The 16,502-nt window shown below is 39.4% G+C and overlaps 1 protein-coding gene across 12 annotated transcripts in view; it reads right to left on the reverse strand.

Moving 5' to 3' along the window:
* LOC124145761 (RIMS-binding protein 2-like) overlaps positions 1 to 16,502 on the reverse strand; it is a 322,306-nt gene that overhangs the window by 42,721 nt on the left and 263,083 nt on the right. For all 12 annotated transcript variants that reach the window (XM_046515668.2, XM_046515666.2, XM_046515665.2 and 9 more), the window contains 5 exons: positions 16,038 to 16,160; positions 9,047 to 9,151; positions 8,611 to 8,661; positions 7,694 to 7,934; positions 4,070 to 4,156 (listed from right to left, as the gene is read on the reverse strand). In XM_046515668.2, coding sequence (XP_046371624.2) covers positions 4,070 to 4,156; positions 7,694 to 7,934; positions 8,611 to 8,661; positions 9,047 to 9,151; positions 16,038 to 16,160 — 607 coding nt within the window. The remainder of the gene's footprint in view (positions 1 to 4,069; positions 4,157 to 7,693; positions 7,935 to 8,610; positions 8,662 to 9,046; positions 9,152 to 16,037; positions 16,161 to 16,502) is intronic.

The following is a 16,502-nucleotide window of genomic DNA, read 5'->3' on the forward strand; positions in this document are numbered from 1 at the left end:
TAATGACATGCGCACAAGGGCTTGAGTTCCTCTGTTCATACAACACCATAAAGCCTTGAGTGAGTGAGTGAGTGAGTGAGTATGGTTTTACGCCGCTTTTAGCAATATTCCAGCAATATCACGGCGGGGGACACCAGAAATGGGCTTCACACATAGTACCCATGTTGGGAATCGAACCCGGGTCTTCGGCGTGACGAGCGAATGCTTTAACCACTAGGCTAACCGACCGCCCCATAAAGCCTTGAGGTCTTATATGTACTTAAACACCAAATATATATACCTCGATAACAGTTAATGTTTTGTTTTAAAGGAATCAACTAAAATACTTTTCTCAAAACAGGTATCTACTTAAATGCACACAAAAGAATCAAATTAAACTAGTTTCTTTGAAGTATAAACTTCTATCATATGTGAAGATCAAGTATTCTATTACATGATAGATTAGGAATGTAACTGAAATTTTTATATATTTAAATTAAACTGCCTATAAACTTTTATTTAATCTATCCTCAAACAGAAGCTACACTCATAATCCAGGAGGCCTCCTATAATGTCTCCTTTGGTCTGGATTACCGTGTCACCATGGCAACATGTAACTACAATAAATGAGATAATTTTTCTCATCAGTCCAACGGGAAACTAAGAAGCTGATCACAAAATAAATTGTGTCACATCTATTCAAAGTTGCGTCTATCTCCAAATCTAGTGATCAGTTATTCCATTAAACAATGGAAGTTCCTTGGTACCTTAAATGTCAGAACATTGGTCAAAGCTTCCAGGAACACTGGCCTTCTGGCATATTGAACGCTCTTTCTATAGGTTTAGATTCTTTGTCCTCTAATGACATTAATATGAACTTTGGCTAAAGTGTGTTACATCTCTATTGATCACTAATAGAAAACTTTCTCAGACATATTGCAAAAGTACCTCAAATCTATGGATTATTCAAAGAATTTGAAATTCTTGTACAAAATCCTTTGTTATAATAAACATTTATATAAAAGCAATATAGTAAAAGTACTGAAAGTTTAATTTAAATTTTCAAATTAATTTTTTAAATAACAATTTAAATTTTAAATTCAACATTGAATTATAATTAATTCAATATTTGTTATGTTTTGATAATCAAAGAATTACAAAAAAAGAAACACCCATTTGTAAACCTGATACCAAAATGAAGACATGATCATACTCGTGTATATTTTGAGCCAAAAGTCTTTTAGTTATTAAAACTATCTATTTGCCAATTAATACATCATATTAGTGAAAATCATTTATCAGGTTTATGGCCCATAATCATGAAATGAAGAAGTTTGTTACTAATTAATGTTATTTATCCTACAAAATTATCCTACATTTTTTTAGACCCAGGTCCTCCGAGAAAGCCCATCTTGAAGCCAAGTTAATGAGGCTTTATAAATCAGAAACCTTTACAATTTCTAATAATAATCTGTCATGGTCTCCGATGTTTTTTATGAGCTTCGGTAATGGAAAAGGTTGCATGTTTCACTGCCACAAGATGAACCATGGACATCCTCGTCCGAGATCAACATCCTCACGATGGCGTGGTCTTGTTTACGACACACCAAAATGGATTCCTCTTGGGTGATAGCTTCGTAACGAGTGATTACTACAGGAAACAGAAGCGGGTTTTTACTGACGTCACATGCAATCAAACGACTACCGATTACTATCTTCCTCTGAATAGATCTATCACATAAAGATGTTATTTTAAGACTTATTTGAGGTACTTTTACAGCACATTTAAGAGTTACATTTGTGGGGAAACTTGAAAACAGGTGTAAAGGTCTGACAACTCTTGGAAATTACCATTATAGATTCCAACACGGAAATGAGAATTTTCTAATGAACCAAAATACACTCTCTCTTTAAACAGATTGCTCAAACAAATTAATTTTTAATATTTCTTTTACATTCACTTTTTGGTAAATGACAAGTATTATTATGAAGAGAAAGAAAAGTGCAAACTTGATAACTTTTTTAAATGACATTGCCATGGAAAGTTTGTTTTTTCTTACAATTCAAAATGTCACTCAATGAGCTGGTTATATAGAATATCAAATAATATGGTTTAAAGATGTGTTCACTGAACATAATAAGATGCATAAAGCTGTCTAGAAGCTTAAGCCAAAAGCTGATCCAACAGAGAAACTAACGGTTTCAATAATATCTAGTCTCTCAGTGTCAGATGAACAAAAATATTGCATTGTTTATTTATTTTACAAGTGCATTATTGTGTAACGTTGCTTATTGTGAAGAAAATAATGGTTAAAAACAGTAATTTAACAAACAGTGCTTAAAAGCAATGCAAGATGTGTAACAGTATCATCTTCAAGTTGCACCCAGATACGGCATAGTTTCATTATTTAGAAAAATTTATAAATGACTAAAAAATTAAATTTTAAAGTCATTTTTTAAAAGATATTGTTGGTAAGGTGAAAAAAGGTATTTTCAATCACAGAGGTCATTTTCTGTCCCCTTATCTCTAATGGCCTGAAATTATGTAGGGATTAATTAAGCATTTATTAATATTTTTAAAATTGTATTCAAATTTGGTGAATGTTTCGGCTGGCATAACAGTTGACCATTTTATCAAAAAATATTTTAATGGTTCAACTGGGATATTCAACTACAATAAGCTTGTTTGTAGCGAGTCTTTTTTCTAAAAAAAAATTTTTGTTCATTATTTAATACTGCACTTAGCAATATTCCAGCTATGTAACAGCGGCCTGTAAATAAGCGTCTAGACCAGACAAGCCAGTGATTGATATTATGGGGGAATGAGGTCATACAATGAACCATGTTACTGAGATGCATTTAGTCGCCTCTTACAAGCACAGCTTGCTACCCAGGGACCTATTGTGACCCTGTATAGGTCACAACAACAGGCAACTGTCCTAGTTACTTCATACTTAGCAAATTTTAAAACTTTAAATAATACATAGGGGTCAAGAACTTCAGTACCTTAGCAATTTTGACATACAGACGATCCAAATATTAAATCTCTACATCTTCGTCAGAAGAAGAAAGAAAATTCGTGCTGAGTCCCCTGTTTCTGACTCAGCTCAATTTTGGAAAGTTGAAAAGTGAAATTTAAACTTTGTAAACGTCATTTTTTTAAGTTTGTTGAAAAATGAACGGGCCATGTGATCGGCAAATAAACCAATCAAATCATTGGAAACCCATTAAACTTCAAAATAAGAATTTAATCCATAAATGATAATTTAATGAGTACTGAATAAAATAGATGCAGGAGTTATCTCCCCTTGAAATAAACGTTTTGAGTGAGATTTCCTTATCCATGTTGAAACTGATTTTATGCCATCTGGATGCAACACTGTATTTTGCAAGTGCTCAACAATAACTTGTCATCAAAAAGTCTCAACAGTTTTACAGCATTTGAAAAGTTATGCTTAAAAGTGTAGGCACCTGACACAAGTAGTATATACAGGTGAGTTTGGTATTCTGCTGAGTCAGCCATATTCCAGCCACATCATGGCCGAGAGCACCAAGAAACCAGCTTCACACACTGTGCCCAGGGAATCAATCCTAGTATTTAGGTGTGACGAGCAAACGCTTTCACAACTAGGCCAATCACATGACAATATATTAGTCATTTTGATTGCGTGAACGTTGTTTTACGCAACACTCAGCACTTTTTCAACTATATCAGGGTGACAAAGCAAACCAAAACAATAATCAACAGACATTGTTACCATCCAATCCTCAATTAAGTCAGTTCTTGGATGCAGGACGCCTATTATGACACTCCACCATCGAAGTGTTCACATGAATATGACACAAATGATCACCAAATGTTCCTTATGTAAGACACCCACCATGTTGCCAAAAATAGATGCAATTTCTTTCACATACCAAATTTCATCATGATATCAGAAAATGACTCACACATTTGCCAGTGATAAGTGAAGCCATAACAAACTACACAGTTTCTGTAATAAACATATATGCCTGTAAGAAAAAGTTTGAAAATGTTATAATCATATCATAATAAATAACTACAAAATTCATAAAGAAATCCCCTCACCTGTATCAAGAGACTTGCTGGATTCGGAGGTTGGAATATAACCTACAGTTGACTCACTGAGGGAGAAATGGGAGGAGACCACGGGATCTAGATAAAGTTTTAGAAAGATGATAAAAGGAATTCTAAACTAACACAAAAAAAGACAGAAAATTTGATCATGGCGACGGCAAATTGATTACTTACTCTTCACATTTTTACCCTGAATCAAGATGGCCGACAAAATTTTCCAAAAATATTCATGACTTTTGAAAAGTAAAATTCTCTTGGTATACATGAACATTATAAAGCATTACAATCTAATATATATTGAGCTCTAATATGTGTGAGTTGATGCAGATAAGCATTTATTAACAAGTGGTCAGGTTGATACAGTGTGTGCCAAGAGAGCAGAAGGTCGGTTGTTCAATCCCCAGTAGCGTCATACCAAAAGACTTTATAAAATGGAACTTGATGTTTCCCTGCCTGGTGCTCGGAATTAAGGGGATGAAACAAGGACTGGTCAGCTTTGAGGATACTGTGTCTGAGTGGGGTATTCACGTTTAACTGTGGCATGGTATCTCACTGAGCCAGCACACACCTATATATTATCGCAGTAATCTTGAATGCGATGCTAAACCCCATTTCACCTCACCTAACAAGGCAATAATTTAGACATGAAATACTATCTCTAATGAAGAAGTAGTTGTGAATTAGATAAGCATGTAATTTATATTCAGTGACCTAAAAGAAACCAATTGCCTCAGCGACAAGATGAATTAAAGAGCAATACTTTAATATTACAATTCTCAGGCCATAACAGTTATATCTGTTTATAAATGATTTATTTCATAGAAACAGCTATAGGCTGACAATAAAATTTGAGAAGCTAAATGTCTTGTAGAGAACCCCACACTTCTGTTATTGATGTACTACTAGTTTGTTTTTGTTTGTTTATTGTTTAATGCTGTACACAGCAATATTCCAGCTATATGACGGCTGTAAAGTGTGAAGGGTGAAGGGATTTGTGATGAATAAAGGTTATAATGATAAATCAAGATAAAGCAGTAACAGTCGGACTCTCCCCAGGGAGTTCAGAAGGCACAATCTTAAACTTCCACTCAATATCTCAGGAATGCAGATGCAGAAGCATTTAGATAATTTAATCTTGAGGAGGTGAGGCAACATCAGTCAATAAATAATCGAGTCTGGACCAGATTATCCAGTGATTGACATCATGAGCATCGATCTATGCAATTGGGATATGATGACACGCATCAACCAAGTCAGCGAGCCTGACCACCCAATCCCGTTAGTCACCTCTTACGACAAGCATAGTCGCCTCTTACAGCAAGCCTGGGTCGCTGAAGACATGTTCTACCCCGGATCTTCATGGGGGACAAGCCTGGGTCGCTGAAGACATGTTCTACACCTGATCTTCACGGGTTGATGTACAGTAATTAGCAGGTAATGACGGAGTGTTTCAAAATAAATGTTTCCTATAAATGTAAATCAATAATTGAATAAACCATATCAAAGTACAAGCTTGTTGTAAAATGGTATTGCAAACCCTGGAAATATTTCACTGTGAATTTGAATACTTTGCAAGTATTAAAAAATGTTCTAAGTCTCAAATGTTATGTAAATACAATGTAAAATCTACATGCAGACGCATTTTAGCATTTGAAACCTCAAGTTGACATCGTCTACCTCTAAACAAAACTCAATAAGTCATAAAGCAAATTCTGTTTATCTCCTGTATAAATCAATCAGATTCAGATGAATACAGGCATTTGTGCTTTCAGCTTAATCAAAGAATCAAATAAAAAATTAATCACCTTGGTTACAATAAAATTTAACACACACATCCTTTCTGAAAATAAATTGGCTTTTTTTAAAGATAATGCATTGGGGTGTCCATCCAATTAGTATATTTCATTATTCTATTGTAATGACAAATTAATAAGATAAATTTCAAAAATCCAGTCTGAGTATATTTTGATGTGCCATGGTTGTCTGACAGTCAAAGATAACGGTAAGTTATACCAAACAGTGACCTTTTAATGTTCAAATTGCTTACAGAAAATCTTAACCAATATTAATTTGAACAGCGAAGCTGTAGATCCAAATGCCATTGTACCATGAGTTTAACTAACCAACAAATGTCAAAATATCTTTCTTCACTAGGTTAATGTCGTAGCTTTTGATGGCAAGCTGTTGTTTTTTATGAGAAAACAGAATATGTTCCTTAATATTCAAACTTTCCTGTACAAATGCCATAAAAGGAACTAATCACATTTGTTATATTTGATGCTCATTTTTCAAGAAAACTTTGCTTTATACATAGGAGGAAAACTGTTTGTATATCTTGTATTTTTTAAGAAATTACTGATTTTCCTTCTGTGTTAAAGATGGTTCTAATTAAACCTATTAGTATAATTAGGTTTGTTATGTTTGATGATCATTTTTCAAGACAAACTTTACTTTATACATAGGAGGAAAACTGGTGATATACATGTTTGTATATCTTGTAAATTTTAGGAAATCACTATTTTTCCTTCTGTGTTAAAGATGGTTCTAATTAGTATAATAAAACTAATATAATATTAGTATAATAAGTTTGTTTATATTTCAGGATCAGTTTGGTCTAATTTCAAGCAAAGCTTACTTCATAACTATTCTAACACTGGACAAAAATAGTGATATTCAACTTGTATTGTATATTTTTGGAAATCACTACTTTTCTTCACGTGTTATACATGTACATTCACCTGCTTCTTTCAGAATACACCAATATTCCAAGTGACCTTTAGGTCCCACTTGCACAAAGCGATCTTAGCGATACGACTATTGTGAGCCTATGTTAAAGTATGGGACTTACTATCATCTTCGTGCTAAGATCGCTTTGTGCAAGTGGGCCTTGGTCATGTATTACAGGTGAGGTGAGGTGAAATGAGGTTTAACATCACGTCAAAGATTATTGCACTTATATAGCGATGTGCATGCATGTGTGTGTGTGTGTCCGCTTGTACTAGTCCAGACTAATGCCGATTTTATAGTGCTAGCCCACTGAGATACCATGCCCCAGTTTAACATAAATACCCCACTAAGACACAGTATACTGACTCCGAGCTGACCAGTCCTTGTTTTATCCCTTTAATACCGATCGCCAGACAGGGTAACAACAAGTTCCATCTTTTAACGTCTTTTGGTATGACGTGGCCAGGGATCGAACCCCATACCTTCGGCTCTCCACGGAGGCCATCATGTAACACAGAGAATCATCAGGTTCAGGGAATAAAAGCCTTACACCACATCTTCCGCAGGCAAGGCGACAATATAGTTTCGCTTAACGTGGATCTTGTTATTTACCTACTTCTGGCATAGGCAAGGAGTTTATTTGAATGAATGACCAGGTATTTCAGTAACATTTCCTGGGTATTTGATCATAAGTTAGAACTTTTCATTAAACCTGGTAAAATTTCTTGCATTAAACATTGTGTATAAATCGCACCTTGTTACTAAACATACCAAAACCTTAAAAGATTCATGCACCAAATTCTATAGAAATGGCACCGGATCACCAAAGGTGCCACCTTGCCTGGAGAATATGTAACGATAGAGAAAATGCTGAAAAACACCACAAACCCTCTACTGAGTGACCATTTTGATTGGAGGAAGATCTTCGATTATAACTGTTGCTAGGCAACAAGGGGAGAGCATCAGTACCAGTAGATATATGTTGCGTTCTCTCGGTCTGTATTTCTGTGGAAGTGGTTAGAGCTCTGTGATGCAGAGCTTCATGTTTAATTGCTGTAAGTTCGGACTTCAAGTCAGCTTGTCGGTGTTCATGCACCTGGCACTGACGTTCTAGGTCTTGTATTCTTATCTGAAAAATAGTTGATTGGTTGTTGCAAAAATGTTAAAGTCCAAGTGAGTTTTAAGCTATAAGTGGGCTCTAATGGCCCCAAAAGCAGTCCCAGGTTGTTAATCATGTCATTGAATATCAATTCATTTTTTATGATAAATTAGATTTTATGATATATATTACGAACAAATGAAAGAACGAATGAATGAAGAACGAATGAATGGATGAATGAAAGAATAGACAATAGCAATGAATGAATGACTGAATGAAGAGTGAGTGAGTGAGTGAGTGAGTGAGTGAGTGAGTGAGTGAGTGAGTGAGTGAGTGAGTGTGGTTTTACGAAGCTTTTAGCAATATTTCAGCAATATCACGGCTGGGGGCACCAGCAATAGGCTTCACACATTGTAGCAATGTCGGGAATCGAACCCGGGTCTTCGGCGGTGACGAGCAAATGCTTTAACCACTAAGCTACCCAACCTCCCCCAATGAATGAACAGACAATAGCAATGACTGAATGAAGGCATAGACAATAAGAATAGAAAAATGAATGAATGAATGAATATCCCAAAACAATTGTCTCAATTCTGGTTGGTTAACAAATTGCATGTGGTCGACCTCCACACACCCTGACCCACCCATCATCAAGTTACCTGGGATGTAGTTTCAGAAATACCTGGAACAAAAGACAATGGCTCACCTGGAGTTCCCTCACTGCTGTCTCGTGTTCTATTTTTGCCTCTTCCTGTGACTGTAACAGAAATAAGTCAATGGGTGATGAAATCCTGGTACACTCAAGGGGCACAACTCTGCAAAGTGAACTGTGGCACCTCAAACTTATTTTAGTTATTTACTTAAATATATATTGGAAAACTTCCAAATTGCATTTTGTTTTTAATTTAGTACTATTGATAATGAGAATGATTTTATTCTATTTTTGAAGAAAGTAGGGTTTAGGTGTTTCCTCCTGCTATCACGTGACTAACCACGGGTCCTACTCAGTACCCACCCAAACCGAGTACCTGATTTACCTGTCCCAGCCCTACTTGTGATCATGCTATCCCATTTTTGAAGCCATTTTGGACAAAATGGGTTTCAGCCCACAAATAGTGTTTGGGATGCTGATTTTTCCCTACCTCATGCAGCCGGTCAATCTCACTCTGTTTGTGCTCAAGTTTTCGGAGTGCTTCCTGATAGTCATTGTCCAACTGGTGAAGCTGCTCTGATGATAGCTGGAGATCCTGTAACACAAGGGGAGATAAGTCAGTGAGATTGTGTGCCTGTTAAGTAAAGGGGAGATAAATCAGTGAGATTGTGTTCCTGTTAAGGGGAGATAAGTCAGTGAGATTGTGTTCCTGTTAAGGGGAGATAAGTTGGTGAGATTGTGTTCCTGTTAAGGGGAGATAAGTCAGTGAGATTGTGTTCCTGTTAAGGGGAGATAAGTAAGTGAGATTGTGTTCCTGTTAAGGGGAGATAAGTCGGTGAGATTGTGTTCCTGTAAAGTAAGGGGAGGTAAGTCAGTGAGATTGTGTTCCTGTAAAGTAATTGGAGATATGTCAGTGAGATTGTGTTCCTGTTAAGGGGAGATAAGTAAGTGAGGTTGTGTTCCTGTAGTGTAAGGGGAGGGAGGTAAGTCAGTGAGATTGTGTTCCTGTAAAGTAAGGGGAGGTAAGTCAGTGAGATTGCGTTCCTGCAAAGTTAGGGGAGATAATCAGTGAATTTATTTCTGCTGAATAAGGAGATAAGATAGTGAGGTTGTTTGAGCCTTTGGTGAGCACTCACCCTTGGCTCCTTTGTGTCCTGGGATTTATTACATCAACTACGGTACTGCTGTCAGTGCTGATATTAACCTCCTCTTCATTGCCATGATAGTCACATGATTGTCTTGATAACCTCTACTTGTAATGTCCTCACTCAGGGCCCATACAGGATGACAGAAGGCTTTGAGATTCCAGCCTCTTTGATCTAGTATTTCTCTGTTAATGTGGTCCTTACTCTATCAATGTGGTCCTTGACTTTCTCTGTTAATGTGGTCCTTACTCTATCAATGTGGTCCTTGGCTTTCTCTGTTAATGTTGTCCTTACTCTATCAATGTGGTCCTTGACTTTCTCTGTTAATGTGGTCCTTACTCTATCAATGTGGTCCTTGACTTTCTCTGTTAATGTGGTCCTTACTCTATCAATGTGGTCCTTGGCTTTCTCTGTTAATGTGGTCCTTACTCTATCAATGGGGGTCCTTGGCTTTCTCTGTTAATGTGGTCCTTACTCTATCAATGTGGTCCTTGGCTTTCTCTGTTAATGTGGTCCTTACTCTATCAATGTGGTCCTTGACTTTCTCTGTTAATGTGGTCCTTACTCTATCAATGTGGTCCTTGACTTTCTCTGTTAATGTGGTCCTTACTCTATCAATGTGGTCCTTGACTTTCTCTGTTAATGTGGTCCTTACTCTATCAATGTGGTCCTTGACTTTCTCTGTTAATGTGGTCCTTACTCTATCAATGTGGTCCTTGACTTTCTCTGTTAATGTGGTCCTTACTCTATCAATGTGGTCCTTGGCTTTCTCTGTTAATGTGGTCCTTACTCTATCAATGTGGTCCTTGACTTTCTCTGTTAATGTGGTCCTTACTCTATCAATGTGGTCCTTGACTTTCTCTGTTAATGTGGTCCTTACTCTATCAATGTGGTCCTTGACTTTCTCTGTTAATGTGGTCCTTACTCTATCAATGTGGTCCTTGGCTTTCTCTGTTAATGTGGTCCTTACTCTATCAATGTGGTCCTTGGCTTTCTCTGTTAATGTGGTCCTTACTCTATCAATGTGGTCCTTGACTTTCTCTGTTAATGTGGTCCTTACTCTATCAATGTGGTCCTTGACTTTCTCTGTTAATGTGGTCCTTACTCTATCAATGTGGTCCTTGACTTTCTCTGTTAATGTGGTCCTTACTCTATCAATGTGGTCCTTGGCTTTCTCTGTTAATGTGGTCCTTACTCTATCAATGTGGTCCTTGACTTTCTCTGTTAATGTGGTCCTTACTCTATCAATGTGGTCCTTGACTTTCTCTGTTAATGTGGTCCTTACTCTATCAATGTGGTCCTTGACTTTCTCTGTTAATGTGGTCCTTACTCTATCAATGTGGTCCTTGGCTTTCTCTGTTAATGTGGTCCTTACTCTATCAATGTGGTCCTTGGCTTTCTCTGTTAATGTGGTCCTTACTCTATCAATGTGGTCCTTGGCTTTCTCTGTTAATGTGGTCCTTACTCTATCAATGTGGTTCTTGACTTTCTCTGTTAATGTTGTCCTTACTCTTTCAATGTGGTTCTTGACTTTCTCTGTTAATGTGGTACTTTACTTTCTCTGTTAATGTGGTCCTTACTCTATCAATGTGGTTCTTGACTTTCTCTGTTAATGTGGTCCTTACTCTCTCTGTTAATTTGATTCTTTACTTTCTTTGTTTATGTGGTCCTTACTCTCTCTGTTAATGTGGTCCTTACTCTCTCTGTTAATTTGGTTCTTTACTTTCTTTGTTTATGTGATCCCTTACTTTTCCTGCTAATGTGATCCCTTAGGGACCAAGCATTTGATATTGTGGAGGGGACCGGGATTTTATCAAACAAACAAAATAAATTGTCCCTGAAAATTCTTGAAAAAAAAAATATAATGCCTCAGACTTTTGAAAAAAAAAATCATGCCACAAAAATTGCATTGTTGCAAGGTGTTTTTCTTCTAAAAGATTCAGACTCATAGTCTTAAATATGAAACATCTGGTTTTGTGGTAAATAAACATCTAATCTCAATACAAAATCCCAGGCCCCCCCACCCCGAATAATGTGGCCCCTTACTTGCTACACTAAGGTGGTCCCTTACTCTCTCTGCTATGGTGGTCCCTTACTCTCTCCACTAAGGTGGTCCCTTATTTTCTCCGCTAAGGTGGTCCCTTACTTTCTCTGCTAAGGTGGCCCCTTACTTTCTCCGCTAAGGTAGTCCCTTACTCTCTCTGCTATGATGGTCCCTTACTTTCTCTGCTAAGGTGGTCCCTTACTCTCTCTGCTTAGGTGGTCCCTTACTTTCTCCGCTAAGGTGGTCCCTTACTTTCTCTGCTAAGGTGGCCCCTTACTTTCTCCGCTAAGGTAGTCCCTTACTCTCTCTGCTATGATGGTCCCTTACTTTCTTCGCTAAGGTGGCCCCTTACTCTCTCTGCTATGGTGGTCCCTTACTCTCTCTGCTATGATGGTCCCTTACTCTCTCCGCTAAGGTGGCCCCTTACTCTCTCCCCTATGGTGGCCCCTTACTCTCTCCGCTAAGGTATTCCCTTACTCTCTCCTCAAAGGTGGTCCCTTACTCTCTCCGCTAAGGTGGTCCCTTACTCTCTCTGCTATGGTGGTCCCTTACTCTCTCCGCTAAGGTGGCCCCTTACTTTCTCCGCTAAGGTGGTCCCTTACTCTCTCTGCTATGGTGGTCCCTTACTCTCTCCCCTATGGTAGCCCCTTACTCTCTCCGCAAAGGTGGCCCCTTACTCTCTCCGCTAAGGTGTTCCCTTACTCTCTCCTCAAAGGTGGTCCCTTACTCTCTCCGCTAAGGTGGCCCCTTACTCTCTCCCCTATGGTGGCCCCTTACTCTCTCCGCTAAGGTATTCCCTTACTCTCTCCTCAAAGGTGGTCCCTTACTCTCTCCGCTAAGGTGGCCCCTTACTCTCTCCGCTATGGTGGTCCCTTACTCTATCTGCTATGGTGGTCCCTTACTCTCTCCGCTATGATGGCCCCTTACTCTCTCCGCTAAGGTGGTCCCTTACTCTCTCCGCTATGATGGCCCCTTACTCTATCCGCTAAGGTGGTCCCTTACTATCTCCGCTAAGTTGGTCCCTTACTCTCTCCGCTAAGGTGGCCCCTTACTCCTTGTTAACTGCCTGCATTACCAAGCATATGGGTTTCACTCATTCTATGCTGTTAGGAACCTCAGTCCTTGGCATGACAAGCCAACACATTAACCGCCAGGCTACCCAACACCACTCCTAACATCTCTGCTAATCCGGCACTGACATAATGCTGATGCAAAACACGACAGCAGCAAGCTAATGACCCTCCAACAGAATCAGGTGGAAGAGCACTCCAAGTGAGAATGGTTCTCCGACTCTAATTAACAGAAAACCATTACCATTCCTTTCATGTAACAACTGCCGTTAAACAGGAGTGATCCAGTAGACTGTTGTCCCCGAGCCAACTCAGATTGTCCTTGGGTTAGAGAAGAGTGACCTTTACAGGCAGCAAGTGTTCCTGCTCCAGCATGGTGGGAAACAGATGGCAATCATGCAGACACTGTAACTGGTGTCTGTACTCTGCCTTGGATTAATGACAAGAACCAGTACTTGTGTTGACTGAAGAGCACTAAGTGGCCACAAGACAGGCGTGCAGGACACTGTAACTGGTGTCTGTACTCTGCCTTGGATTAATGATAAGAACGAGTAGTTGTGTTGACTGAAGAGCATTAAGTGGCCACAAGACAGACATGCTGGACACTGGCTGACCACTGGCTGCAGGTGGGGTCATGTTCTAATGCAGCAGGGTAACCCTACAGAGGGATCGGGTTCTGCAATATGCTGGCTTTCTGATATTTGGGTCCAGATGGTAGAAGTGCCTTCGCTTGAACTGGTGAGGTGAACTTGGGTCAAATGTCGCATTCAAGATTATTGTACTTTTAAATCGTAATTGTTATATTGTGTGTGTGTGTGAGTGAGTGAGTGAGTGAGTGAGTGAGTGAGTGAGTGAGTGAGTGAGTGAGTGAGTGAGTGAGTGAGTGAGTGAGTGAGTGAGTGAGTGAGTGAGTGAGTGAGTGAGTGAGTGTGTGTGTGTGTGTGTGTGTGTGTGTGTGTGTGTGTGTGTGTGTGTGAGTGAGTGTGTGTGTTTGAGTGAGAGGGTGTGTGTTAGTGTCAGTGTGTGTGTTTTAGTGTGTTAGTGTGTATCTCTGCTGTGTACACCCCACTCAGACATGTTGTAATGACTCTGAGTCAGCCAGTCCTTGTTTGAGCCATGCGCTAGGCAGGCCAACATCTACCATCTTTTAACATGGAACGAGACCATGGAGGCAAACTTTGGTTAAACTGGGGCATTGTTTCTGTGTAATCATAAACTTTTTGATTGATATACAAGATTCACATGATGCTGGGGACCATTTAACCTGGAATCCCAACGACATTTAACCCCAAATCACTCACTCACTCAGTACAAAGTCAGATGACGCATGTACTGCTAAAGACGACTGAATGAGCCTTCAACCCCATCCACAAAAAAAACCCAACTTGATGTAAACTTTACATACCAACATAAATGAACACACATTTCTCCCGAAAGCCGCTAATAGAGTGAATCCTTCACCACGACGGGTCGTAAATATGTGTGGGTTTGGGGTCAGTTTCACGCGTTACATCACTGTCTTGTTAATAAATCAGCTACATGCTCATTCGTCATCTATCAGCAACAGCTCCTAATCACTGTGCATCACACAGACGGAGATGGGAGCATTGTGACTCTATGTCTGTACCAACTCCACAAGATAATCCCTCTCTGAATCCTCAGACCTCGGCATCCCTTTTCTGTCAGGTTTGTTTGTTGTTTAATGCCTCATCCAGCTACATTGCAATCAAACACAGGGATGCACATGTTGTTTTTTTAAAAATAAGGGGGGCACTGGTGGCCCAGTCGTCTATGGCGCCGCAGTTCGCTGTGCAGAGTTGTGTCCCTTGGAGTCACCAGAAACCTATGATTGTGGGTTCGAATCCTGGTTCGCCTCATTTATGTTTCTAGGTTTGTCACCACCATACCCGTCCTCGTGGGTTTCACCGAAGTGGTAAACGTCTGAGACCTGCATCACTTCGGGCTTTCCTCCCACATTAAGCTGACACGCCGTGACATGACTGTAATACTGTTAAAAGCGAATTTAAACCTTACTCACTTACTTCCAGGAAGCCCAGCATTCTATTACATGCTGTAAGAAGTGACTAAATTGGATCAAATTGTGACTTGGTTGACTATACCATCTGCTATGGACACTGATCGTTATACCAACCACTGGTTTGTCTTACCAGTCTTATATCATTATTTGTGTTGGTTGGTTTGTTGGCTGTGTAACGCCACACTCAGCAATATTCCAGCTAAATGATGGCGGTCTGTAAATAATTGAGTCTGGACCAGACAATCCAGTGATTAATATCATGAGCATCGATCCACACAATTGGGATCAATGACATGCATCAACCAAGTCAGGGAGCCTGACCACACGAGTCCGCTAGTCGCCTTTTACGACAAGCATAGTCACCTTTTACGGCAAGCATGGGTTGCTGGAGACCTATTCTACCCCGGATCTTCACGGGTCTCATTATTTGTGACCAACCCTGAGATAAGGGGCCTTATGGGTGAAAAATCACATTGTGACTTTTCATTATAAATTAATAGTACAGTATTTTCGGAACACAATCATACAATTCACAAGGTTCAATTCATATGTATACCATTTGGACTTATTTTCCGACTTATAACTGTTTATGTAATAATTGCACTTTTTACACATAATGTCTGATGAATTGAAAGTGGACTGTATGCTGAAAGTGTTTGAAATAATGTTTTTATTACACTACAAACTAACGAGAGAAGAATAAGATTTTCTTTTTTTACTGTCCGCACACATGGCGATCTGCAATGAAGTAAGTTGACATCAAAGTCTTTATGACGTCACAGCACAATTGTATCCTAGCACCCATAAGGTCCTTTTTCTTCTGGTGGGTCAAAACCGTGAAGATCCGGGGTAGAATAGGTCTTCAGCAACCCATGCCTGCCGTAAAAGGCAACTATGCTTGTCGTAAGAGGCGACTGACGGGATCGGGTGGTCAGGCTCGCTGACTTGATTGATGCATGTCATCGATCCCAAATGAGTGGTTCGATGCTCATGATGTCAATCACTGGATTGTCTGGTCCAGACTTGATTATTTACAGACCGCTGTCATATAGCTGGAATATTGCTGAGTGGGGCGATTAACAACAAACAAACTCTGATGGGTCAAAATATGCAGGTCGCCATGACATACTTGACAACACAAAACACGAACAGACACTGCACGGAGATGTCGTGATGATACATACCCTGACAAGTATCTCCAAGCTATCAACCTTGTACTGCAACGTAGAGACGTCCTCCTTGGCTACCTCTCGTTCCTGCTGGACTTCCGCAAGTGAAAGACGTAGTGTGCTGCATTCCTCGTTGACCTGCAAACGCAAGAGGAGACAATTCATTTTCTCAAAGGATGACAATTTTTAAACAGAACGTAATCTTCATCTTCATATGTTCGGCTCTTCCTTTCAAAGAAAAAAAATTGTTTTTCGAAGCAGTGACCCAAACACCCCAGGCCCAATTTGGAGTGAGAGTCAGTACAGATTCACGCCCATATATCTGAAATATCACAGAGGCTCAACGTGTGATTGTACCCAAGTTGAACTCGAACCCGGGTCTTTGTCATGATGAGCTGACGAGGCCACCCCACCCCATCCACGCCACCCCCTCCAGAATAAAAAAGGCTGGTCCCAACTATGGGATAGGTCATAATTATG

Source organism: Haliotis rufescens, unplaced genomic scaffold (genome assembly GCF_023055435.1).
Source record: "Haliotis rufescens isolate VD_foot unplaced genomic scaffold, xgHalRufe1.0.p SCAF_21, whole genome shotgun sequence".
Lineage (NCBI taxonomy): Eukaryota > Metazoa > Mollusca > Gastropoda > Lepetellida > Haliotidae > Haliotis > Haliotis rufescens.